This window comes from Dermacentor andersoni, chromosome 11 (assembly GCF_023375885.2).
Source record: "Dermacentor andersoni chromosome 11, qqDerAnde1_hic_scaffold, whole genome shotgun sequence".
Classification (NCBI taxonomy): domain Eukaryota; kingdom Metazoa; phylum Arthropoda; class Arachnida; order Ixodida; family Ixodidae; genus Dermacentor; species Dermacentor andersoni.
In genome coordinates, this window is record NC_092824.1 from 43,532,274 (window position 1) to 43,560,127 (window position 27,854).

The 27,854-nt window shown below is 48.1% G+C and overlaps 1 protein-coding gene across 1 annotated transcript in view; it reads left to right on the forward strand.

The window, feature by feature from the left end:
- Positions 1 to 27,854, forward strand: part of LOC140213980 (phospholipid-transporting ATPase ABCA3-like) — a 135,115-nt gene that overhangs the window by 86,071 nt on the left and 21,190 nt on the right. The window contains exons 10-12 of the mRNA XM_072285182.1: positions 241 to 698; positions 18,330 to 18,517; positions 21,816 to 21,989. Of these exons, the coding sequence (XP_072141283.1) occupies positions 241 to 698; positions 18,330 to 18,517; positions 21,816 to 21,989 (820 nt within the window). The remainder of the gene's footprint in view (positions 1 to 240; positions 699 to 18,329; positions 18,518 to 21,815; positions 21,990 to 27,854) is intronic.

Below are 27,854 nucleotides of genomic sequence, written 5' to 3' on the forward strand. Positions count from 1 at the left end.
CAGAAGGAGCGCCCCGAAAAACCTTTGGAGGCGCAGTGCTGAGATTCGCCTCCTTAGGACAACCACCAAATACACGCGTCGTATGCGTAGGTGTTGTTTAAAGGCTGCCGAAAACAACACTTTACAGTTACCAGCCCTGCGGTTCCGCTAAGGGTGGTTCATGGGCATACACTACCAATTTATAAAACAAATATTACACAACTTCGTTGCATTTGGCCTTTAAACGTTGCTGTTTTACAGTGCCTGGCTACTCACTAAAGTGTGACAGCAGCCTGCTGGAATTTAGCGACAAGGGAGTAGGCTACGAGCTGTTGGTCATGCTAGTCGAAGGCCTTCTACTCCTGGCGATCATGATCTTCTGGACATCTGGCTACCGGGGTTCTGGATACAATTTAACGCCCAGTGAGTTTGCCGCCGAGGAAGACGTCGAGGAGGAGAAGAAGCGTGTCAGCGCTGCATGGCAGCAAGAAAGGCTCGGTGGCCACTCGCTCCTCGCGTGGAGTCTGCACAAGCGCTACTACCAATTCCACGCCGTCCGGGGCATGTACATGGCGCTGCGGCCCTCCGAGTGCTTCGGCCTGCTCGGCGTGAACGGCGCCGGCAAGACCACCACGTTTCAGATGCTGGCCGCGCTGATCAGCGTCTCGTACGGCGACGCCTGCACCGCTGTGGCCAAGCTCAGCGGAAACGTTCGTAAGGTGAGCGGGTGCTTGTAACAGAGAGTTTTAGCGCGTCTGCAAGAAACGAATTTACCGTTTTCGGGAGGCTGGTTTACCGGAGAGGTATACGGCAACAGTAACTGTCGCAGCGACAGCTGGCGACGCAGAGTTTAATCTGAGAGCATCGCAGAGCTAATACTGCAGTGACTTGCATATACTACTTCTCCTGCTGATTTGAAGCGTTGGCAGGGCGATAAGCGTTAACTTGCAATCCTTTGACGATTTCCTGTCCGCGAAAATACTGATCCGACCGGAAGAAATTTTCATTTGAATTGTAGTTACTAAAGACTCAACCAGTGCTGCTAGCAGCTTCGCGAATGCCGTTAACGACTTCAGCAGTATGGTAATTAGAGAGCAGTAAGATGTTTAAGGACAGATTACAGCTCGCTGTTATCTTGATCTCCAAGCTTCAACGACCCCTATATTTCAAGTCGTCGTATTCAGAACTTGAAAAAAAAAATTCGTCGATGGTTACGATGCTTCCTCAGGCAAAATTGTAGCACAGCTCTTTACACGTTTTTATTTTCGCGATATATTGGCTTGCGTGGACAATGCGTGTCGTGCGGCACGTTGCAAACGGAGCGAAGTGTCGCGCGACTGACTCATCATTGTAAAAAGCAAGCGCAAGCCGTGACAGTCGAAATAAGCGCGAATGAGACCGAGCCAAGGAATCCATACATGCGCTAGATAGAACTGACGCGAGCGGACAATATGTATAGTACAAGATGAGCGGTCCGGCTGAGACCAGATAAGAGTACGCATCGAATGGCCCAACCAGTTCCCGCGCGCCCGCCAATGAACGGGCTGCTCTCATTGGTCTGCGGCGTTCGCGGCACGTGTCTTTCATCTCCCGCTCCACGTTCGCGCTTTCATCTTTCGCTGCGCTCGTTCGCTTGGCTACACCGCGGCCGCCGACGCTCGCCGCAGGAACGAGCCATTAAGTCCTGCGCTCTATTAACCACCTTTTAGGCGGTGCCCAAATCAGCGCTTCATTGCAGGTTTCTTCCGAGAAACAGAAACAGATGTCCTAGACTGTGCTTTTTCGGACTGCATGCGTCGGTATTTATTGCGGAACCGGAAAGGTATCATCGCCGCGACGTTTCATGCAAAATTCGACAAATCGCGCACACTTGCATCGGCGCGCCCAGGGGCGACGACGGTTGGATGAGATGGCACATGAGGGCGCCCCGGTGCGCGCCCCGTGGGATTCGTCGAATTCGCCATTAGACGCCGCATACTCCAGCAAGTTCCTCCCTCCAAGACAGCACCTAAATACTGCGGCTGGCCGCGCCACCTCACGGCCGAAATAGCTACAAGTTCCTAACGTTGACTATCAAGGTTTAACATTACAGTCGCAGTACTTTCTTCTTATCGATAGTTGGTTCCACCGTGTGTTTAAGCAGAAGCTCGGGAGGCGCTCTCCGCATGCGCCACTGCGTTCTTTGTGGCAGCAGCAGATGGCACTTGCTTCCACGCATCCGCGGCAGCGAGGCCTAAGTGGGAGACGCGCGCCGCGGTCGATGGTTGCAGTTAGGCCTTGGCGTAGGATAACGGCTTCGTTGTGTTCACCTGTGGCTGGAACGTCGCGTCGTCAGATCTTCTTTCGTCGGCATATTCTTGACTTCCAGGTTTCGTCGGGATGGCGCCATGTCTGTCTGCGCCGTCGAGAAAGATCTTGAGGCGGTGGTCGTCGTCGGCGGAAGATCTTCGGTATTTCTACGTACAGCAACTGCACCACCATCGCTGTCTGCTTCTAGTTTTCCGGACCCGGCCTACGGACCGGCCCCGGGTCGGGCCTGTGTATGGTCGGCGCTGCGGCGACAGGTGGCGCCCTCACGGCAGTGAACGCCGCGAAGGTCATTGTAGTCTCGACTGCGTTGCGGCAATGTAGTGAGCCATGTCACGTGGCCGCTCACCACGCTGCGGGTGTGGCGCGTGGACGGTGAGCCCTCCTAGGTCCGTCTCGCGGTATGGGCATCGGCGGTAGACGTGGCCCGCCCCTCCACAGCGGAGGGGGGTCGGTGCTGTGTCAAACGTCAGCGCAAGTGTGACGTCGAATTCTAGTGGGAAACTGCGCAGGCGGATGCATTGCAAGAACTTAAACTACGCGTGCAGTCGCCACCGGTACATGCGCACTTCGACGAGGACACCGATACAGAAATCCGTAGCCTAGAGCTCGGTGCCCAGAGTACTACGTGACAATATAACGCAACAACGTATTGCCACCGTCGAAACGAGTTGTGTATGAGGCGTCTGCTGCCGGCGGAATTCCTCTTTCGCACTTCCCTAGGAATACTCGGGGCCATGTAACGCCGCCCGTGACGCCTACGGTGGCCTTCGAAACACATGCCGCACCCGTGCGTGCGAACACAGAGGAACGCCTCCATTCCACAACTGGACTCCTCCCTCGCGTTTCTTTTTGGACGCGCTACGCCGTCCACTGGCACTGCCGAGAAATTCACGCGTGCCCTCCGAGTCGAGAAGCGTGGCACGCAGCTGCCTGCCACTGCTGAGAATTGTTTCCTCCCTTCTCGCGAACTCAGTGGCACAAAATCAGTTATCCAACTTTGCGAAAGACTCAGTGAAGAGCAGTGCATACGTTGTGCAGTTGTAGCGCACTCTGTGCAACCCGTCGTCGGGTTGCTGTCTTTGACAACGCATGTGACGTGGGTTTGGTTCCTCTCAGAATCGTCGAAGGTCATGGGATGTTTTTTCGTCATTGTGGAGTGCCACATTCCCAGTGACCCATACCTAATCAGTCTAGTTTGGCGTGGAAGGCATTCATGGAGAGCAGCACATACCGAGTGATCCAAGTTGGCAGCGAATATGCTCATTGGTGACCAGACCAAGTGGCACATACCCAGTACTCCAAGTGGGCGTCAGAGAGTTTCTTAGAATGGTGGTGCCTACCAGTTTAGCATTTACAGTGACCCATGTCGGTATGAGGGAAGTTCGTGGAGGAGTGGCAAGTATGGAGACATTGGCGTATATTCAAGTCGACCCAAGTTGTTCCGATGGTAGATTTCGAGCCCTGTTACCGTAGCAAAGTAGCCCTATGCGCTAACCATTCGTCTGAGGACTACCCAGTGAACAAGGTGGGCGGGAAAACGGTTACATACGAACACACATACATACGTAGATAGAAAGAGGGATAAATGGGTGGGTATATAGATAGACAGACAGATAGATAGATAAATCGATATGTAGATGGATAGCCCTCTGGAATACGGGAAGTACCATAAGAATACTGACGTATTAAGAGGCATAAGTGTATTTTGCAGTAATTTGAGCCAGATCATTGTTCGAGTACGCCATATTGTCACAGTAGGCTATGTATGTCAACCCTGTACATGTACATAGCATCCTCGATGGTGAAGTGGAAGGACATAACGTGAAAAATCTATCTATCTATCTATCTATCTATCTATCTATCTATCTATCTATCTATCTATCTATCTATCTATCTATCTATCTATCTATCTATCTATCTATCTATCTATCTATCTATCTGTCTGTCTGTCTGTCTGTCTGTCTGTCTGTCTGTCTGTCTGTCTGTCTGTCTGTCTGTCTGTCTGTCTGTCTGTCTGTCTGTCTGTCTGTCTGTCTGTCTGTCTGTCTATCTGTCTGTCTGTCTGTCTATCTATCTATCTATCTATCTATCTATCTATCTATCTATCTATCTATCTATCTATCTATCTATCTATCTATCTATCTATCTATCTATCTATCTATCTATCTATCTATCTATCTATCTATCTATCTATCTATCTATCTATCTATCTATCTATCTATCTATCTATCTATCTATCTATCTATCTATCTATCTATTACACAGACTCAGTTAATTAAAATTATATCTGGGGTTTTACTACCTGAAACCACGATCTCATTATGAGGCACGCCGTACACAGGGATTGCGCATTGGTTTTGACCACCTGATGTTATTTACCGTGCACCCGACACACGGCCGTTTTTGCATTTCGCCTCCATCGAAATGCGGCCGCAAATCGATCCCACGCCCCCAGTCATACTAGCGCAAAGTTATAGCCACTTGCCTCAAGGTTGTCTAATAGCATGAGCCACTACGTATATGCTCGTCGACGTGGTGCTACCTTGATCTTGCTCGTTTCATTGTTGTCATTCCACCTTCGCCTTCGTATAGTCATCATGCATGACTGGTTTATCTTGAAAGATTAACCAGTCCATTTCTCAGGGCTATGATCTTAACGATTGCCCTCTTCAGTTCGTCGACAGCTACAAGTATCTAGGCGTCCATATCACTAATAATCTTTTATGGCAGAAGCATATCCACCATGTTATTAACAAAGCTAACAGTTCCCTTGGTTTTCTTCGGCGGAATTGCCGCCTCGCGCCCGTTCCCTTGAAACTATTACTATATAATACACTCGTGCGTTCTAAACTCGAGTACGCTTCATCGATATGGAACCCGTACACTAGCTCGTTAACGCAGTTCATTGAATCGGTTCAGAATCGCTCAGTTAGGTTTATCCTCTCTAACTACTATCGCTTAGCCAGCGTTTCTCGCATGAAGCAAAAGCTTGAACTACCTCTCCTTTCTACTAGACGTCGAATTTCCCGCTTATGCCTGTTTCATAAAATATACTACACTAATAATGAGCTAAAAATGACACTTTTTTCGCCACCGAGCCATTTGTCATTCTGTATTGATCATCGAATGAACGTTGGGGTGCCTCAGTGTAAAAGCAATGTATTCATCGAAGCCTTCATCCCGAAAACAAGTCAAGACTGGAATCGCCTTCCCGCATGCATCGTCACTATCACAGACCATGTGTTCAAGTCGGCTATGACCATGTGCTGCCTCATTAGCAATTTTTTTTCTTTTTCTAATGCCACTCCTCTCTGTAATGCCTGTACGGCCTTGAGAGTAAATGAGTGAAATGAAATTCGTTGCCATACAGTCGCGAGGATGCCTCGTGGTCGTTTCGTCGCCGTCCTCCTAACTTCGTCATCCGACTCTCGTCGGGCCTTTGTCGTGATTGTAGCCGTCGTAACTCCACTGTTTTCATAACGTCGCCGTTATGCAGTCGTTTTAGCATTGTCATTCCATCAGAATCACCATCCGATGGTCATGATATTGAAGCAGCGCACTGAAATCTTACACGCAGCGGGCACATAAAAAGGACATACACAGGCGTTGTACTGAAACTACTGCTGTATTGCTCAAAGACCCGCCTTTTGTAGTGTCCCTTATGAAGCACACGTGCCCTGACGGTAGTGAAGCATGAACAAAACTCAACGTAAAAACAAAGATGACATTTTTTTGGATTCCCGCTCTAGGAATAATGGCGGCGCGCTTTGTCTGAGAAAGCTGTAGTCGAAGTCCAGCGCCGGTATATATGTCGTTTTTATGCGTGCGTAACGCGCCAGAATGAAGTACGCTTCTTCAATATCATGGCGCGCCAACTAGCCCTTTAGTATCAATTACTACCATAGTCGTCTCTCCATCGTCGTCATACAGCCTTCATCGTTCTGTCGACATCATTTGTTTGTGATTTTATTATCAACAGACTCTCGCCATTCAATCGTAACTGCTGCGCCATCGCCAAGCTATCGTCGCCAATGCGTCGTTCTCAAACAGATGCTGCTACGCATCCGTCACACTACCGTCTTTGTCATGTCATTGTGGTCGTCGGAATTCCAGGTTTGTCACCCGGTTGTCCTCGTGTCGTAGTCGTCACGCCACCATTATTCTACACGCGTCATTATCCCTCTCATTGTCATCGTGCAGTTAATCGTGCCATCATCGCCACGCACTCGTCCACCGAACTGTCGCCACACAGTTCTCATGTCGTCGTCATTGCCTTGGTACAGTCGTCGTCATGCATTCGTTGTCATACGGTCGTGGGGATGCCTCGCAGTTATTCCATCTTCGTCGCTGTAATTTCGTCCTCCTACTGTCATCGTGCCGTCGTCACGCGGTCGTCGTCATGAAGTTGACCCACGCCGCCGTCACCACGTAGTAATTTCACCATAGTTGTCACTTCAAAAACGCCATTCCATGGTTTTTGATGTCGTCGTCGCGATAGGGGCCTTCATGAGCCTATCGACGTCATTTCTTCGTGATTTTATCACAATCACATGCTGTTGTCCTAGAATCGTGATTATGCCACTATTGTGAATACCAGTGTCGCCATTGCCTGTAAGGACAGTTGCTGCCATGCATCCATTGCCGTATGGTCATCATCATGCCATTGTAGCCGTACCATCGTCGTAATTTCAGTTTCGCCATGCGGTTGTCGTTATATGGTTGTCACGCCATCATCGTCGCGTCATAAATTGGTCGTGATACCGATGTGCTCATGCCTTCCTCATCACACTGCCGTCGTTAACATGATTGTCAGGCATAAACGCTAGAGCTTGGACAACAAAACCCAAGCACTTGAAAACTTCATAACCGATTTCGAACTTGATGCAGCATCTATAACAGAAACGGGGCTCCCGTCTGTCATTCTTGGGCCCTATAACGTAAAATTATTCCAATATATTTGACTTCCAATCTCCTGACGTCAAATTTGCGTAACCGCCAACGCAAGCACCGGGCGGTCACCCGCAGGGTTGTCTGAACAGACCAATCAAACGCTCTCCTCGTTCATAGATCACTTTTGTTTGCTTGAAAAACGAATAACATTGCCTACACTGAGCGGCTTGTCGTATCTAATTGGCTGACAAGAGGCGAGGAGAACGCTCAAGTTGAGAGGCATTCGATGGGGCCGAGCCACTGCACTGAAAGTCGATAACCGGACGAAGAGGGTGGTGCCGGCGTCTACGATTGGTCGGCTTTCCCTTACTTAGCTTGCGGTGGCTGGTCGAAAATCGCGGCGGCATGCAACAGAAGCTCAAGAATGACGCTAAAACGCACCCTCAGCAAAGAAGAGTTGGCAGAATGAGGGAGTAAACGTGCCGAAAGTGCTCTAAAACGTTACACGGCAACGCAAAAAGCTTTATTATACGAAAATACAGCCATGCTCTCCGGCAGGTGCGAGTAGCCAGCGTCTGAGCGATCTGCGGCAGCCATCTTCTATTCCTTTCGGAACGGGGCAGCCTGCGGCTATTCCGCAGAAAATTCAGTTTTGTTCAGCATATTAATGCATCTTTATCGCGTACACGTCACTTTGACGCGGTGAGTTCTTGCGGTTTTGTGATGTCGCGTGACAGGCAGGTAAAGTGGGTGCAGCCCGAAAGCTTTTTACCAATAGCCGAAGGCTAAGGACGAAAAGGGGTCGAATCAGGAATAACTGTTCTTCTTTTTTCTGTCAAATCATGCATAATCAGTGTGAACACATCATATCAGATGGGGAGGTATCGCGGTTTTCGTGACGTCGCGTGACAGACAGGTGAAGTGGGGGTGGTCGAAAAATGTTTTTGACCAATCGTGGAGGGCTGATAGCAGAAATGAAATAGAAAAGTTTGGAATAGTTTTACGTTATAGTGCCCCTTGATCTCGAGTTCACCCACAACAAATTACTCCGTCTTTCAAAAGGATCCTCCTACACGTAGTAGTGAAGTGGCGTCATTAGTGAAAAAAATGTTTTGCTTTTGCCACTCTCCCTGTGATAAAAGGCGTTGAGGCGGTATTTTGTAAATTGGCATACTGCATAAGATCCATTCACGACTACACTTAAAGCCACGTGCGAAGTTCACGCGTCGCCCATATGGGTGATTTCAATTTTCCTGAGAATAATTGGAATCGTATGTACTACTTGCCAACAGCCTCCGATACACAATTTGATCTCATGTTAACCGTGAATCTTTATCAGTTCTTTCCACGTACAAAACGCTCGCAGTCAACTTCTGAAAGCATTCTTTCCCTAATACTAGCCATCCATCATTTCTAAATAATCATGTACGAACTGGCGTCTTTCGTGGCATACCTGACCATGACGTACCAGTATGCGTGCTACCACTTGATGGTATTACTGCTCACTTTCCTATTTCCTTTTCCTTATGGGTTCCTATGTCTCTGCCGAAGTAAATTTCTTTTGGCGCATGGTAAAAGCTATCGTCCTCTGCTGCGTCACGAATTACGCGCCTACTAAAACCAAGCAGCCGCCAATTTGAGTGCAGTTCTATACATGTTTCCATCTCGTGACACATTGGGTGGCGTGGGGAATCAGTCTCGCGCTGCACGTTGCGAACGGAGCGATGTGCGGCGTGACTGGTTCGCTAATCGGGAAATCGCAAAAGGCAGCACGAGGATGACACGTGGGCGCGATTTAAAGCCGCCTCCGCAGACATACTTTTGCTCATGTAACGCTTCGTTTCTATATATGGTATCGGTGGACGCGCTCGCCGCATGCCTTATCGATGGCGTCATCGGTGAACAGACGACACCCGCTGCTATGGCGTCATCTCGTAGTGAGTGTAGCCGAAGAACACGCCTTGCGCAGCACTACGCTTGTTTTCTCATGCTTTCGCCATGCCCTCCTCCTCCGATTTCGTTCTCGGGCTTTCTTCGCTATCGCCATCTTTCATCCGCGCAGCGCTCCGCGTTCACTGTTTCATCCTACGCTGTGCTCATTGACTCGGTTACGTCGAGGGACATCAAGGTACGCCGAGGTGCGCAGTTGCTCAAGACAGGAACAAACCTCTACGAGCTGCGCTGTATAATAATCCCTGGATCACCCGAGATGTAATTCAGGCGAAGTGCCGTCGAAAACGAGTTTGTAGAAGCGTCAAATTTAAAGGAGGTGACTAATCCAGAGTGACGAAACTTCTCAATGCCATCGTGGAATTCAAGCTCGAAGCCACACAGGCAAAATAATATTACTTTAAAGGGGCACCGAACCACCCGTCGCTCTTGGCGAAATGACATAGTCTCCGGTAGCATACGCTGCTGCGAACATCTAAGCCCACTTTTGGTGTCGTACGCGCTTCGTGGAGCTCGCAAGCGGATCGCAAAGTCACCTTTCTCTCAAACGCCGTCTTGTCAACAGAAGCCTGCCTTCTAATTGTTTTCTGCACGCTTTATTTCGTAATAAAACGGAATACAATCCACGGCTGCTATTAGTAGCTCTGGTCGGCTACGTAGCGTATATACCGCGGCCGACGCGGGGTGCAGCCAAGAGTCCACTGGGTAATCGCATTGCGGCTATCTGAGAACAACCGCGTTTGGCTAATGTTTAGCGATTCGTAGGCGCCAAAATCGGAAGTCGTGGCGTCTACGTTAATATCCAAAATGAAGTTCGAACGGTGCACTACCGTGACACTTCGAAGGCGAATCCTCGTGGGCCCGTCCCACTATGGCGTAGCTTTCGCAGTGCAAGGCATTGAAGAAGGAACGGGAGCAGAGGAGAGGCCTTGTTTGATTGCCAATAACTCCGCGGCTGCTGAGCGCATTGAAGCACTTTTTTGTGGCACAGTGTTTTTGAAAGAGTCCATTTTCACTTCAAACGGCTTTCTCTACATCGATAAAGAGTGTTTGAGGGACGCTTTAATGTAGAATTACTTAGCCTTGTTACTAATAATCCCGGAAGGTTCTGGAGTCACTTTCACTCCAACGATGGAGAAGCGCGTCACCACCTCCCAGTGGAAAAAAACTGCGAAGGCGAATGCATATAATTTTTTTCATTAATATTTACTCTAGACATTAACATTATTCCCCCTATTCAAACCAGACAGGGTGTAAACATTGCCGAATTAGACATCACAGACGCCGGAATACTTAGTATTCTGCTTAGACTTGACCCTAAGATATGCGACAGTCTGGACAACATACCTGAGGACATTCTGAAGAAGTATGTGGAATAGTGCAGTAGATGCATTTGCACATTTGTTCACAAATCGCGAAAGCAGAGATACAAAACGATTTGAAAATTGCAAAAATAATGCCGGTTCATAAATGAGGGGACATCACCGAAATTTCAAATTTTTGCACATTTCCTAAAGTAGTACGCCCTGTAAGGTTCTAGAGCACGTAATCTTAAACCAGATAACGGTTTTTCTAATGAACATTGGCTTCTTGCCTGCTAACCAGCATTGCTTTCACAGTGGTTTATCAACAGTGACCCATCTGACAGAACTAGTCCATGATGTTGCGTTTGCAATCTGTCAGCCTGGCCAGACGGATGTTATTTTGCTCTATCTGAAGCATTTGATTGTCCATGGCAAATTAATTGCTGAAGTCGAAAGTGTTGTAGCAAGAGGGCCCCTTTCAGCCTGGATAAAGTAACTTCTTACGAATCTTTCACAATTTGTAATCTGCTAAAAAATGCTAACATGGTTGCAGTAGCTTCCTGAGTTCCCCAAGGCTCCGTTATTGGGCCATTACTCTTCCTGAACTATATTAATGACACCAGAGCGAAAATTGGTTGCACTACTGTTCGCCGGCGACTGCGCTATTTATAGCGAAATGTCTAATAATAGCGACCGCATCGCACTTCATACGACGCCTCAACACTCTAGCTATTTGTTACTGTAATTTGCAGATGTGAATGAACTCTACTGTCAGCTGTAACATTCTATACACCTCGCTTGAACTTGTGTAATCCTGACATTTTCTACGTGAAATACTCTTGCACCTCTAGCGCTGTATCACGTCTTGTAACACAAGACAATGCCTTACGTCATGACCTTGTTATATTAGCTCTACTATTTCCTCATTGTAAGATTTCTGTCCTTGAGTAATTCAACTTTTTTTTGTGGCGCGGTGTGGTACTGTTGTTTGAGATTTTCTGTTCTGTTTTTCTGTTTTATGTTCTTTGTGTAATACAAGTGTACCAATGGTAAAGCGTATAGCTGTTCTTGATAACTTCCACAAACTAAATGAAATAAACTGAAAACGTAAAAACATTTGTGACCGCGGCGTAACAAGAAAAACAAGACCATAAAAACTTTACATATGAGATTAATCGTACACCACTAACTAAAATTGAATAAGATAAATATCTAGGGCTTATATTGCCTTCAGTTCTCAGGTGGGATGAACATATTACAAATGTCACCGCAGGAGCACTACGCAAATTATCCTTCCTCAACAGAAGCCTTGCGCTCTCCAACACATCAGTGAGCCTACTAGCATGCACAACGTTTTTAGGGATAATTCGCGAATACGCAAAGGCAGTCTGGTTTCCTCACTCTATAACTGACATAAAAAATTAAAGGTAATACAAAGGAAGGCCATCAGGTTAATCCACAATAAATATAAATGCGCAGACTCTGCGACTGATCTTCTAATGCCGCTGGAATGTAAACGCGATCTGCGAGAGCAATACATGCTCCTCTGAAGTTCTTTTTTCAGCTACTCGAAAATAACTATAATATAGACGTGTCTAGATACATTTCATTTTCTGAGGCTCAGAAAGCAGGTAACAAGCATGCATAGACGTTAAAGGGACACTAAAGCGAAACAATCAATCAGTTTAGACTAATGAAGCATTGTTTGAGAACCCTGCAGGCAGTCATTCCAAAAATATAGTTTTATTATTAGATGAGAAAATGAAGGTCCAAGTATCAGTATTTGAATTTCGCGCCGAAACCCCAGCGCTGCTACGTCAGCGTGATGTCAGAGATTCCAAAGTATGTTTTCGCATTTGGGCCACGCTGGCTGAATAAAGGTTCCCGAAACATTCCATGTTCAATATTTGGTTCCTTTAAAAAACAATGTAGTCAATCTGTTCCGCTATATATAATTAGTAGGCCCTAGAAGATGCCATCAAAATCCAAGACGTCACAGCCCCCAGGTGCAGGAAGTTAAGTAGGCGTCGCCACCCGTATTTCGTTCTTGCGCTTTTGCTGGCTTACCAAACGTCTTATCGTTGTAAGAGTGGTGTTTTTGGTATTGTATTGTAGAACGGTAATTTAGTGATGCAGAAGAAATCATTTTTCATTTTAGTGTTCCTTCAACACAATAGACATGCAACAAGGAGACGTCTAAGTACTCTTTCTTCCCTCTCGCAGTACCGGAATGGAGTTGGGAGTGTTCGAAGCGGCCCAGCTGTTTGGGCGACCGGTGCTGTCTGCCAGGGTTTATACATTGTATACGCGTACGACCCCATTTTAGAGCGTGTGGTGTCCGTCTATATCGTCCTACATGTGCGGTCTCTGCGATCAAGTTTTGTTTGTGCTTGACGTCAACCAGTCATGTAGGTGTGGCGCCATATTGGTCGGTATGTTTGGAAATGCGATGTTGCGTTGTGGCTGAGGCCTTTTTCCTTAGAAGACAAGCGCGCTACTTGTCTGTGTCGGTGTTGTTCTGTTAGTTCGGCGAGAGTGTGAAAGGGGCCCGTCCGTGTGTTGAAGGCGCTGATTTGAGGTGCATATTGGTAGACCTAGGACCGCCTTGTGAAGGGCGTTGAGGGAAGATTTGAGTTTTCTAATTTGTGTTTATGTTAGCATTAGGAACGGGGTAGTGTAGAGAGCCTTACTATAACACGAGCGCAGTCACGTGCTGTGTTGCTTGTCCTTGTCTACGTCCTATTTTTCGCTAATGATGCGTCGTATTAGGTACGTGAAATTTCGGCAATTGTTTATAGTCCGTAAAGCTAGAGTTTGTATTGATATTGTGATTTGTGATGACTCCGAGTATTCGGCACGATGTCGCCTTTGGTACCTGTGCTCCTGCAACGTATTCTGCGTGTGAGCCGTCACTGAGATCAGCCAAAGCCACCTAGAAAAAAATGTAAGGCCTCCGCACGCCGATGTGACGTCACGCTAGTCGGATGGGCCGGACAGTCGACGCCGTCGGCGTCTCCGCACTTAGATTCGTTGCGCTTGCAGGGTGTCTCTTTGCGCGTCGCGGATACTATGGCATGAGAAAATTAGTGCTGTCCTTAAAGTGACAGCAACCTATAAATGCATATGCGTCGGTTCCAAAGCAAGACACGTATAGCTGACGCAAAAAAATAAGGGGGAGCCGCTGGTTCACCGCAGTCAACGCCACCATAGAAAGCAACATTATTTCATAGCTTCCTTAGATTACTTGACTGGCGACATATTTTTTTTTGCGTGTATCGCAACAAGACCTGCCTTATTGTGCTTGTGATGTTTGGTCGGGACTAATACAAGCAAAATGCATGCTGCTTAGTCACTTTAACCTTAGACGGAAAGAAAGAACGAGGAAAACTGCATATTGAAGACGAAGCATATACTTTAATCACAAATGATAAGAACTGCATTCAGAAACAAACATTTTAAATCTTCCATATGCAATTATCATTCTCACTCTTGCATTGCGTAAAACAGTCCTCGCTGGACAGACGAATATCGAGGTTCATTTTATTGTGAAAATTTTATTATTATAGGGTCACGCACAACTAAATGTCAAATAGAATAAGTTTCCGTCTTTTTTGTACCATTTCTTGTGGTTCATTTATTTCCACCCGCCTTGTTTGCAGGCCTTTTTGGTCTTCACAAAATGCTGAGATAATGGCGAAAAGTAAGTCAAAAACGAGAGGCCTACTCTCAGTCCTGAAGGAAAACCTGCAATTAATGGATTGCGGTAGCATGAGGAGTTCGAATCATAAACAGGTAGCACAATACACTCAAACGCTAACATTTGAATTCGCCAAAATGCAGGATTTAAATTTTGATAATGTAGGCAAATAAGTCCTAGCTACGCCACAAGTTTCTTTTTAACCAAACAACGTAGATGTCAACACAAACATACGTAGATATTCAACAAAACAGAGCTTCATGAATAAAAATAAATAATGAGAAACATATCTCAGGCCTTCAAGGTCTGTAATTTTCGGTCTTTATTGGCGTTGCGTAATTTGTTATTTTCTGTGCGGCACAAGTTCGTTCAGCAGTGTATTCGCTGCAGCACTTACAACATGCCCCATTACCTCCTGTGCAGGATGACCGAAATCACATACATCTACATCCTCAAAGTCATGAAGCGTAGCGAACACAAGGCCGACAAGAGTATCTTTCTGCCTAGGAAGGCTGAAAATTGTACGGCATATTCTGGAGTCCTGAGCTTGTCCAATATAATTTCAGTAAAGAGTACAGCATTAACTACAACTGCTCGTGGAAACTGCAGGCCACCCCTCGTCATCTTCGTGATTAATGCATTGTTAGGGTCATCTAGATCGACGTCTTGCATCACAAGGCTTTCACAGCAAGATGCGCATGTCAGCTTTTTTAGAGCTGCGTGGGCACAATAGCCGGCAACATATGTTAGTGCCGGTAGCCTTGACGTTTTTTTCTCAATGTCAGAGTCGGTCACAGTGACGTGAAACTGGCCGTTTCCTGAATTTACACTTGTCTCCAACGTGCTCGCGCTCGGTGGTAGTAGCATGTCCAAATCTGGCAGGTCCAGAACCTTCTGCAAATGCAATTTGTTTTCAGATTCATATATCTGCCTTATAGACACGTGGTAATTGGCACCAGACATTTGCCGAAACTTTCCAAAGCGATCCTCCAAGCTATCAGTTTGAAATTTGCCCAAAAGAACCTACTCGAAATGAAGCTCTTCGAGACAGTATATGGCAAGTTCGTGCAAGGCGTGGGTACTGTGGCTGAAAGCTGTGTGCGTTTCACGTGTCAGGCGGCCATTGTCATGTTTGAGGCTTCTCCAGTGATCAAGCCATTGAACTATTCTCTCTAAGAATTCTAGTTGAGGACATGACGATGAAACTATTGAACCTTGCAACTGATCTCGCAACACTGAGAGCAGCAACAGTAGATGAGTTAAAAATCTTTAAGGCCAGTTTAACGTTCTGCCGTTCCATGTTCGAGGGGTTCAGTGCCTTGAAAGTGAGCGCTGGCGCTAGCTTCAAGAGCTCATGCTTTTCAGCTTCGTGCGACGGGCATAATACCTTAAAAGATGCTGTAAGTATCTTTGGTTCAGCCTCATCACTCTTCGGTTCAGGAAAGTACATGCATTTGCCAATGTTTCTTTGATTCAGCCAGTTATTTTTTATACACTTTAGTATGTGAACAGGGTCCACCACGAAAAACAGGGGTCGTGATGGGTCAGCAGGATGCTGGTAAACAATGCTGACACTTGCCGCCTTAGCGATGTAGGACATGGCTTTTCTGTTTATAGAGTTATTGTCCGAGATCACTGCGATTATTCTCAAACAAGATGCCTCTAGATAAAGAACAATCTTCCGAAGGAAGTCGTGCAGCGCCTTATCATCGATTTGTGCCACAGGAAGAATGTGTACAACATCCTTGTTTGAAGAGAGCAGGCTCTGTATCTTAAATACGTGGGCAGTTTTTGCTGCAGTCTATGAATTTACCGCAGCACCAGTAACAAAGCCAGCCTTGTAATAAAAAAATGATTGAAGGTGAGCCTCATCAATCATTAACGTTACAGTCTTTTCATGCTCTTTATGTGTGCTTACAATACGCTTTGCATAGGAAAGAAAGCTACATTCTTGCTGCTCCGTTTCAGGGCGTACATCGTACGATGAACACAGTCTTCTGATCGTATCAGGATGCGGCATCTTAAGCTTCATCGAACTTCTCAGGAATCTGTATGCATGAGGTGAAATTGTGAACAAAAGGCTAGCAAAAACCAATAAATCGGGGGGATATCGGCCAGCATTATCCAAGGGGATATCGGCCAGACAAGATCAACTTTACTCTTCAAGAATTTAAGCACTTCCAAATGCCATTCTTGCAACTCGCGTGCAAAATGTTTTCCACTTACTTCCTCTAGCAATGTCGAAACCAATGTCAGTAGATGACGGGCCTTTTCAGAACGCTCAGTGCTGATATCCTTATGTGTCTGTTCGATCATGTGTAACGCACTTTTCAAATCTCTCAAGTCACACAGCTTTTCAGGAACTAACACATCACCACACTTCCTCACACGCGTTTCACCAAAACATACTTCGACGCGCAGGTCTGTGGGCACGATCACCGAAGTACGGACTGCAGGAGCAAATTGTAGTGACAAGTCCAAAAGGAAAACCTTGGAGCCCTTGTTCAAAACTGTCCAGAAGTCTGAACTCTGAAATCTTGTCAAGGCCTTGAGCAAGTCCGAAAAGCTACCAACCACATTTTTGGCGTCCTCTTCTGCTTCGGTTTGCTGAGAAAGCATTATTGCTTTTTGCAAATATGTGGCTTCCAAGCGCGCTCTTTTCGCATCCGGCGCTTCTTGAACGCACGCTTGCGGACGCGATAAATAGGCAGGGCAACTGGGAAACAAGCTCGGAACTGCAGTTTTCTTCAGGCGAATGTTTTTCATGGCAACTTAGACCACTTTTCCTGTCTTGACGTCTGTGTAAGAGGTCATCGTGATGTATTCCGTTGGCAAGAAATGCTGAAATGCTTTCCACAGAGCTGAAATAAAATTAAAACAACAGGCCGTTACAGGTGTGAAGCTCGACGAAAACATTGAATTTACAAGCGCGTCGACAGGTGCAGAGACCCATCAATTGTGCACGCGTGCACGAATACGTTGCGCACTATGCTGACGAAACCCATTCGTCTGGAAACCCAGAATAACCACAGAGAGAAGAAATATTTACCACTGTGTACTTCGTTGGGGAGAAGTCCTTCCGAGGAACAGCTCTCGTCCATGCTTCCCGAGTGGCTCGGTCAGATGGGAACTTGTGCACTCGGACACTTGGTCCTCCGTCATAATTGGACTTGCAGTTTGGTGCCGAACCACGCACAATCGAACCACGCACAATCCACGACGAACCACGCACAATCGAAGAAAAGCAATCGCGTTTACGGTGCAGCCTGCCCCACCGAAGCCACCAAGAAAAAGCTCCACGCGTTGCCGCTCTAGTATTGCAGCCACGGAGAAAATTTGTTTCCAGAACGCGCGCCGCGTTGTAAAAACGCAGCGCGTTTTTACAACGCAGCCCATCCACCGCTACCATCAGAGAGGAGGTGATGCGGTGGCCATACATTTTTTTCTAGGTGGCTTTGGATCAGCACGCCATGACTGCGCTCAAACGCATGCTGCTGCGATCGAGCGCGATGATGGCGTGATTCGATCTAGCGAGACCGTGAGTGAGCGAACAAATCCTTTACGTCCTATGAGTGCCAGACCTCCATGGTTAGCACTGACGTCATCCTAGCCGCCATGTTGTTCTCACCAGCACCGTGGGAAGCTGCGTCTGTTAGCTTCTATTGCGGTCGTTCTGCCGGTTCGGCCGTGCATCTGGCACAGACGCCAGCATTCTGACAGCGTCTCTATGACATTGAAGCAGGGGGCGGGGGTATTCTATAAGAGTCCACCTAGTGGACTGTCCACTTGGGCCGCTGCTGATCGGCTAGGGCCGTTCGTCTCCTCCTCTCTCGTACAGCTGCGTCGAATCAGCAGCGGCCTAAATGGACAGTCCGCTAGGTGCACTCTTACAGAATACCCCCCTCCCCCCCAGGTCAACTTTGGGAGTGAATATGATGAACTGATGTCATTCTAGCCCCCATGGTGCAGGAACAGCGCAGTGTGGTAAGTTGTGCTCGTGGCGCCACGTAGGAGCTGTCTGCACAACTTCGCTGTCTTGGGGAAGCATACACATCAGTGTCAGATTAGAACTCGTATGTGACATATTTTGGTCGGTTTAAAATTCTTTGTATTCTTTTTTTTTCATGTAGGTTCCCCTCTAATTTGTTTGGCGTTGAGGAGGAAATAAATTTAATTTTCCTTGTCTCCTTGCCACGCAGTGGCAGTCGCAGGTCAGCTACTGCTTCCAGCTCGGAGGCCTACTGGACAGGCTGAACGCGTACGAGTACCTGTACCTGGTCGGCCGACTACGAGGCATCCCTGAATGCGAATTGAAGCCCATGGTGGACAGCATCATATCGGTCGTTGACCTCGACGAGCACGCGTCTAAGGAGTGCGGCGTGTACAGGTTCGCGCGCGCCGATTTAATTTATGTAGCTAGCATTCTTACAATCAGGCGTGTGCGAGTACTAATCTTCAAAAAAACAATTGAATGTGGATCGAATGGTGCCGAGACGAATAGAATCGAATACTGGTCGAACTGTTTTGTGATAGTAGAAGACGGTTCTTCCAATAAATGTAGAACGATACTCAAGTCTTAGTATTCGCTAGATTAGTGTGTTTCTGTTAATACGCGGGTGGAACATTAGGAATAAATCAGCGGCTTGTTCGCGTAGACGACAATTTTCGCAGATCGCGAAAGACATAACTTGGCACTTTTTAGGCACATAGGGTGCCCACGTGAATAAATTGTCTCGCATATCTGCGCCAATAATCCCTTTGTTGCAGGAAGTTAGCGTCTTGAAATCGAAAGCTACTCGAAAAATATTGTTATTTAGAATAGTGTCTATTGACTATTGACAAATAGGGCACATTTGATTTCTTCAAAAGTTTGGAATATGCGCACTGACATTGACAATTTCTTGCGTTCTATTATTATGAACGATCGTATAGCGAAATTCGTGAAAGAGTAGAAAATATTTTGTAATTTGTAAACCAAGTGCAAGACAGCGGTTGCGTTCTGCCTTATCGCCAGAAGTGATGTTTCACTTCGAGAACGCCGGTGACGCGCAAGCGTATGGCGGCTGTGGCGCACACGACGCTATCGGTCACTGGTGCGCCTTGACGCCTATACTGTCAGCATCACAAATCGTGTTCAATACAACGCTGGCGCAGCTGCACCAGACGCAGCAGCCGCCGCAGTAGAACGCCCTCGTTGTGAGGCTGCGTTCACACTTGGTCTCGGAGCAGGCGGAAGCGGAATAAACTTGACAGAATTCGCCCGCCTTGGCGGGATAACGGGCGGAAAACCAGGCGGCCAAAAATCAGTCTCGGTCCGATGTTTTCGGAACGGCGAAGCGGAACCGCACTCCGCTTCACCGGAGGCTGCACTAGCATGTACACAACCGGTCGTAAAATTTAACATTTTCCGTTGTTCATTATCTATGTTTAGGAAAAACAGCTAGCTAAAGCTATGGAAACTATGTCTTGTTTATTTTCCATGCTAGACGACACTTAAAAACGATACGCCCAGTTGCGCGAAATGATAGCTTTTAGTAACTGATGGGTCCATGAATGAACCTATGTCTTGAAATAGCGTAATGAACAGCGCCACCACGCGGACAAACGTACGCAAACTAGATGGACGTGGGCGAAAGCGGCAGTGGTTTCCGCTGCAGTGGCGGAACAAATGTGAACATCTTGTACATGCGCGGAGAAGATCTTCCGGCCGCCTTGGCTTTTCCGCCCGCTTGCCGTTTCCCAAGTGTGAACCTAGCCTAAACATTCACCGCGGACACCAGCTGTCGACACGCTGGCGTTGCGGAATCGCGGTAGCAGTAGCGAGCGAAGGGACCTTCGTGCTTCTATCGCTTCAACGCAAACTCATCGGTGAGAACACAGCACACGCAAAGCTTCGGACGGCAGACTCTGCCTCCAAAGCAGATCGTTTTCAACATAAAGCGCCCGTGACCGCGCGTGGACGAAGTACAACGCCCCCGCTGGGTCCCTTCAACCCGGTGTCACGGCGCAATGCCCGCGACGGAATACGGCGCGCTTCTTCTGCGCGCGCACGCGAGATTGAACCGCCACCTTCGCCTCACCGAGACGAGCCCGCCACATATGTATCGCAAAGAAAACCAATAGAGCTGCCAGAGGCGCATCACCTACCTTCCGCTTGGCCTCGTTTCTCCATCTGTGCTTCGCTGAACTCCTAGGTGGCGGTACTTAATCGCGCGCTTAGTGAGCTCGTTTGTACTACCCAGGCGCGCGACTTTCTTGAATTCCTGGTGCCTTCATCGTTCCTTTCCTTCGTGGCCTCAGACAAACACCGTCGATTTGAAGAGCTGGCCAGTAACGCTTGCGTGTAAAAATAAAGCTTAAGCGAGCGGATTAGAAAACCGGGCAAGCTTGTGTCGTTTCGCGACTAATTACGAACAATGCACTGAAAACGAAGACAAGGAAGGCGCACACAGCGCTTGTGTTTGTGTGTACGCCTTGGTTCATCTTCGCTTTCTGTGCCCTGTTTGTTATTAGCCATAAAGGCTTCTTTAGAATATTTTATGGATGCGGTGCCGCCTTCAAACGAACTGTGGGCCGTTTGGGGAGCCTGTAAATTAGAAACATCACAAAAAGTTTGGGAAGTCATGGTGGTTCTGCCAGAACACTGACAAATAGGGGTGACATCGCGATACGAGGAGACATTTTAGATTGTGTGGTACAGCGCGAATCAGGGACAAGGGACGCAGGAAAAGCGAGGACAAGCGCTTTCTTGCGTCCATTGTCCTTGATTTGCGCTGTACCACCCAATCTAAAATGGAAAACCAGCCAACTCAAACCATCACCCTATTAAGTTACAAGGAGGCATTTGAAGAGGCATAAAGACGGCGCAGTGGTTCACCTGTTAGTTGGGGCGCGGACCCCGCACTTAGCCACAAGGTTAGCGTACGTGGTGCACTTCAATAATGGCGGTAGCATAGAGGCAGAAAGAGCACATGACTCTGTGCTTAATGAGCAAAGTACAATACCGCACTATTGTAAATCGTTCCAAGCTGATGCAAACACAGTGACATTGTCCGAATAATTATTTTTGTCGCTGAAGTTGACAAAAGAAATCTGTAATCTGTCTAATGTCGAGGCATCCTTATTGACTGACTTGAAATTGTTAAGCAGAAGTAGGTAAATTCGCTCTTTAGCTCAGAATAAGCAATAAACATTTTATCGACACCCAGCTTGGTTAGGAACACGCACACTACTTCTCAGGTAGGTGAGCACATCGCTCCCTCTGCACATAAGCGAGTTAACCTGGTGCCCCTTCAAGGGGCCCCCAACATTACCTCCGCCTTGACACTTTTTCAGTAATGCATAGTGGTTGGTGCCGCTCTACTTAATGGCCGTCTTGCAATCGGCAACATTCCCAATGTAACAAAGCGATTGCTCTCCATTCCCAACCCGTTGTGGTCGCTTAGTGGCTATGGTGTTGGGCTGCTAATGCACGAGGTCGCGGGATCGAACCCCGGCCACGGCGGCCGCAATTTCGATGGAGGCGAAATGCGAAAACACCCGTGTGCTTAGCTTTAGGTGCACGTTCAAGAACCGCAGGTGGTCCAAATTTCCGAAGTCCCCCGCTACGGCGTGCCTTATAATCAGAAAGTGGTATTGGCTCGTAAAGCCCCATAATTTAAGGAAATTTTTTCTCCATTCCCCAGCGGAGGCAACCGCCGAAAGTTGTCCATCGGAGCCGCTCTGCTGGGACTGCAACCGTTCGTGTTTCTGGACGAGCCATACGCGGGGGTGGACGTCGTGTCCAGAAACAAGATCTTCAGAGCCATCGCGGAGATCAAGAAACGCACGCAGACTACCTTCGTACTTACGTCACACAAGTGAGTGCTGCCAAAGTGGAGGCAAAGTCATCACACAACGAAGCCGATGTGAAAATGACTCTATTCGAGCGAGGAGCAATCGAGTGCTCGATTTGTTAGGTCACAGCGAAGCTAAGCCAGTCCAGAACGAAGCTGAGGTGTGAGCACAGAGGAGAGTGTTTTTTGACCTCCTTCTAATCAAATAATTCCTGTAGCCATCACAATGCCTTGCAGGAGATATCCGACATTGAGAGAAAAAAAAAACTGTTTTCATAAGTGTGAGTGTCAACAATTTAGATTTCATAATTTCTTTACTTTTATGTGGGACGTTAATATGGATCCTCCTGAAATTTCGCAAGTGTTCATGCGCATCATCCTGACGTTTGGAAACTGCACTCTGTTTTTGGGGCGTGCTGCTCAATTTATATAAATCAAGGTATCTGTAAACTGGTAAAGAAACTTTCATAGAAGCCTACATGTTCAGAAAATGTCGATCAGAAAATGTTTGATCGGAGGGTGGAGGCAGCTTGTGTCAACAAAATAACACAGAAAGAAGTATCACGTCCAGCCCTGAAGTGGAAGCAGTATCGTGATTATAAGCTGCTTGGGGCAAATGTTTAAATTCATCTACGGTTCGCCGTTAAAGCTTGTACGCGAACAGTTAATTAGCTTGTTTGATGTTGCAGCTTTTTCAGCTTACGTGCAAGTGTGCTTTCAAACATGAAGACCTTGTGCCCTAAGGGGAACATAACTAGGCTTCTAATGTCACATCTATTAAGAACGTGATGGGTTAGGGTGGGTGTGAATGACACCGACAGAGAGACTTGAAAACTGACTTCACTTTTATTTGTTCACGCACCCAGTATGCATAAACTAATGAAGAAAATAAGCTTCAATGGACAGTAACTAGTACGGCCAACACATAGTCACAATATAGGAATGTATGCGATACCTAGGACTCACCATTAAGCTGTGGAACAACTTGTAATCATAACTAAGAGTTATCAGTCTAGACATCATTGCACTGCAGGCCCCCGCCTCTTATTATTATTTAAAAAAATAATTAACCTGCCAATTTTGCTGCCTGCAACTCTGAGTGCACTCGCTTTCTTGCCACGTTCACACTGGAGCATTCGGCGTATTGAACTACCGGAAAGTTCCTGCTGCCGAAATGCCGGGTCGATCACGTTGCTTGCCCGCCGCGTCGTCAGAGCTCGCAAGATGCTTCGGAAGAAACAACCGAAGGTGCGCGATACTCACGGAGGACGGAACTGAGGAGAGGCCCTACCAAGTCTCCGCACTAGAAGAGTAGTGTGGAGAAGGTCACGTGGTATTTTTTGTTGTATCTGCCATCTTTCGGGGCACAATGGCGGTTTTGTTACGATGGCTTTGACCCATGTGTGTGCTTCTCCGTAGATCTCATACTGTGATAAAGGCGCCGTATGTCTGAGTTAGGGTTAGTCCCCGTGTCGTGTGCCGCCGTGTTAGCTAGACCGTGCTTTGCCGGCTGTTGTTCTGGCCAGGTGACATTCGAAGAAGCAAAGAGCGTGAAAAGAGCGCGTATACAACGCAGTACACCACGTACCGCACTACTGTCGAATGACGATCTGGAAGTGTTCTTGCTATCTTCGGTGAATACAGTGCTGTCGTGCCATCACAGACTGAAACCGCTGTGCTTCAGGACGTACGATAAACGACTTGCAGGTCAATGACAGTTGTGGAGTGTTACCGCTTTTGACAGCTGGCGATGCACTCGTGGCATGCAAGGCTGATCGAGAAGCAGCTGTTAGTAATAAAGGCGCGACCCTGCTTACCGCATACATCAATGCGCCATAGAGTGGCAGTGAACAGAACGTTGGCGGACGCGGTGTAAGAGTGAACAAGACTCGACAGAAAACTACGTCTGCGCGCACATAAAACGGCTAATGGTCGATCGCGCGTAGCGAGCCCTGTCAACGCGCTAGAAGCACGCATGTACGTGTATATACTGTTGGCCACTGCGCGTGAGCTACAACAGATTTCATCGGGATAGCAATTATATGGACACTACAGCACATTTTTGCCGTCGCCGTTGCCGTGATTCTCCGCATTAATTCCAAGGGCGATGACACTGTCGCCGCGCGCCGTATGCTGTATGTGGGAGTCAAAGCACGCGAGGGAAGCCGATCATCGCGGCTAAATCTGGCGCGCGCAAAGGAAGAAAGCGGCAACATCCCAACTTACGAGTGCCGCGGACTATACTGGAGACAGTTGCCATTGGTGGCTACGTTGCTCCAGATTGCTTTTAGGAGGCTGCCTGGTGGCAGAAAGAGCCGGTTTGCTCTCTGCCACTATCTGGCTACATTTAACTTTCATTTTGGCTCATTTCCTAGCCATCGTTCATTATTCATTTCAAGCCAGGTGATCGGCAGGCATAAAGTTTACCCATTGTTTTCCACCTTTGCTATCGTGTTAGTTGCAGAACGTATGTGAAATAATATGCACGTGAAGTCATTTTCTCCGCTATAGGATCGCACTTGAGAAACCATCGTGTAGGGGCCCTGAATTGTTTAAGAATATTTATTTAGAGGACTTATCTATTACCGCTAGACTTCGTAAATATGAAGTCAAAGGAACTGCACGCAGAGGCAGCGGATCTGGAAGGCTTTGTGAGCAAGAAAAGTGGGATTGTCTGTGCCTGAAAATCAGGGCACTGCGAGTTTCCAGTTTTTGAGGCTCATGACGATGCATTTTAAACAGCGCCTTTCCAACGTCTCGACAGCGCTTCGGCGGCTGAAGGCATGGATAATCAAGCAACAGGAAGCGCGAGTAGCCGTTAAAATAAAATAAAGCTTAACGTGATTTTTTGTGTTCGTTAATCGGGCTGGAATATGAATTTACAGGCAGTTATCAGTTTGGCCCTACATGATGCCTTAGTTTCTGGCACGTAGCGGCTACCTAGAAAAGCAGTTTCGGTGATTGTCAATTTCTGTACCTGGCGTCAGGTGCGCTCGAAATTTTTACACTTTCTCTTTCAAACACCGACCAAGGTTAATTCACATGGCCCCGAAGGCGAAGCTGAAATGCGTTTCCAAGCCAATAAGCAGTGACATTGAATATGGTTGTGCGATCGAAGTGCGACTACATCTCGCTAGGAAATACACTAGTTGATGATAATTATGCCTCCAATACGTCACCGATGGGACCATTAAAAAAAAGTACCAGCTTCACCGGGAAGGCGAAGCATAGATTGCGATAGGTAATTTGTAGACAGCTACCTATAGGAAGTAAGGACAAGTTTTATCGGCCGTACAGACATGTAAACGTTGGAATACTAGCTAAAGTAAGAAGCATAGTGCCACGCGCGCACAAGCAAACGTCAACACATCTCACTCGATAAGCACGGAAGCTCGCTGTGAAACCGATGGAGTGAGGAAGCGCGGCAGGAACAGCGAGCGAATTGACCTTCGTGCTGCGGCTCGAATGAACGCTTAGTTCGCGTTGATGCGAGATAAGCCCTTTAAGGGGCTTTTAGGCGCATCTGGTCCTACCCGAACTGGGTCTCGCGTCGCTGTAGACGCCGGATTCTCCAGTGTGAACGTGTCGTCGGGATTATGGTGGCATGCAGCACGACGGACGCAGAAGTGTGACGCTATGCGTTAGCTCAGGCGAAATTTCGAGCGAATCACGCGCCACGTCTTGAACCCTTTTATATATATATATATATATATATATATATATATATATAGCTACGGAACAGCATTTGCGATAACGAAGAGGCGGGCAGAGTGAAGACGACGACGACGATTAGAGGCTAGCGCGGGCTGTTGCCCCTTGGCCAAGTACGGCGTATTGCCTTGTAAATATACTTGTATATAGGTTTTCGTTGGCGTCTTCCTACGTAGCATATCTGGCCGAGGTGGACGTTCCCTGTACCTCGTCACGGAGCTTCGCAGTGGACGGTACGAAGAGCCTTCCTTCATGGCTCCCGACGACAACTCGACTGCGCCGGCTCCGACACCTGCTGCCACTTCCACGACCTACATCACTCTCCCCGCTCCCTGTGATTCTTGCGTATTCTCGGGCAAAGATGGGGAAGACGTCGAGGACTGGATCAGTGTGTGCGAACATGTCAGCCACAATACCCGGTGGGACCCTAATATCTTCCTCGCCAACGTAGTCTTTTACCGCGGTAGCACACCTCGAGTTTGGTTTCGGACGCGCAAAGATGAGCTTACCAGTCGGGATTCGCTTAAGCAAAAGCTCCGAGACTTGTTCGGTAACCCCTGCGGTCACAAACTTGCAGCGCACAAGGCGCTTTCCGGCCGTGTGCAGACGTCAACAGAGCCTTACCTCATGTACATTGAGGACGTCTTGGCTCTGTGCCGCAATGTTGACACACACATGACTGAGTCTGATAAGGTTTCCCACATCCTCAAATGCATTGCCGATGACGCCTTCAACTTGCTCGTTTTCAACAACGTGGCGACGGTGGATGCAGTTATAAAAGAGTGCCGCCGCCAAGAACTCGGTAAAAGCCGACGTATCGACCAGCAGGTTGCCCGGCCACCCAACACCCCAGCGACATCTTCTTGTGCCGAGGCTCCTCGTCCCAACAACTCTGGCGATGTTACCAGAATTGTCCGGCATGAGATCGAGGCCATCTATCCGGCTGCCTTCGACTCCAGCCCCTCCAACGCACCTGCAGTCGCGGTTTCCCTGATCCAGGCAGTTGTTCGCCAGGAGTTCGCAAACATGGGTCTTCACACCATCTGCTAGGCCCAACGCCCTGATACCCACCCGGCTTCTCCGATTCCGCCCCGTCCCGCATCTTCTTACCCACCACGTTTCCGCAACCCGTCTGAATGGCGGACTGCTTACGACAAGCCCATTTGTTTTCACTGCCATTGAATCGGGCACATTTCTCGGCTCTGTCGCAGTCGTTGGAGTTCCCCAAACCAGTCTACTTATACTGGCTACTCTCGCGCCCCAGGTGGCCCATCTCGTCCCTATGCCCGTCACTCCGATAATGCCGCCACAGATTCTCCTGCACTGAACAGCCCCTATTCTAGTTCGCCTTCGCCCCAACGACGACAATCTCGCTCCCCCCAGCCCCGTCGCTCCTATTCGCCGACTCCCTTCGGACGCCGCTCCCAGCCGGAAAACTAGACGACGCATCGCCTCGAGGTGACGCTGCATTGCTCCCTGCGCCGCCAAATCCTCCACTGACGTTGCCCACTCATCTGAACCTTCTTGACGTGCAAGTCGACGGTGTTTCTGTATCTGCTCTCATAGACATTGGGGCGCATTTGTCGGTAATGAGCGCTGACCTTCGTAGCCGGCTCAGGAAAATAATCACGCCCGCCGCGGCGCCTGTTGTCCGTGTCGCCGATGGCGGAACAGCCCCTGTAATTATTATGTGCGCCACCCGCGTCTCCTTCGCCGATCGCTCCACTATCAGTCATCGTGGGGACAGTCATCGATGTCGTGGGGACAGTCATCGCCCACTGTCCCCACGACATCATCCTCGGCTTAGACTTCCTCTCCGCACATTCTGCTCTCATCGATTGTTCCACCACTACTCTCCGCCTTGACCTGCCTGTTCTAGATCCCGCTGAACCACACCCCAGTCGCCTCAGTTCCGTCGACTTCGTTCACTTGCCACCTTCGGCACTGGCTTACGTTGACTTCGTGTCATCCCCAACAGTCTCCGACGGTCACTACATCGCGGCTCCTATGCAAGACGTCCTCCTTACACACGGGATCACAGTACCTCACACAGTTTTATCTATTGCGTCCGCCTGCCAGTGGTCAATATCTGCTTGACGACACAAGTGCTGCCACGCGGGATGTCTCTGGCCTAGCTTTGCTCATTCGAGGATCACTCAGTAGCAGCTATTGCAGTAG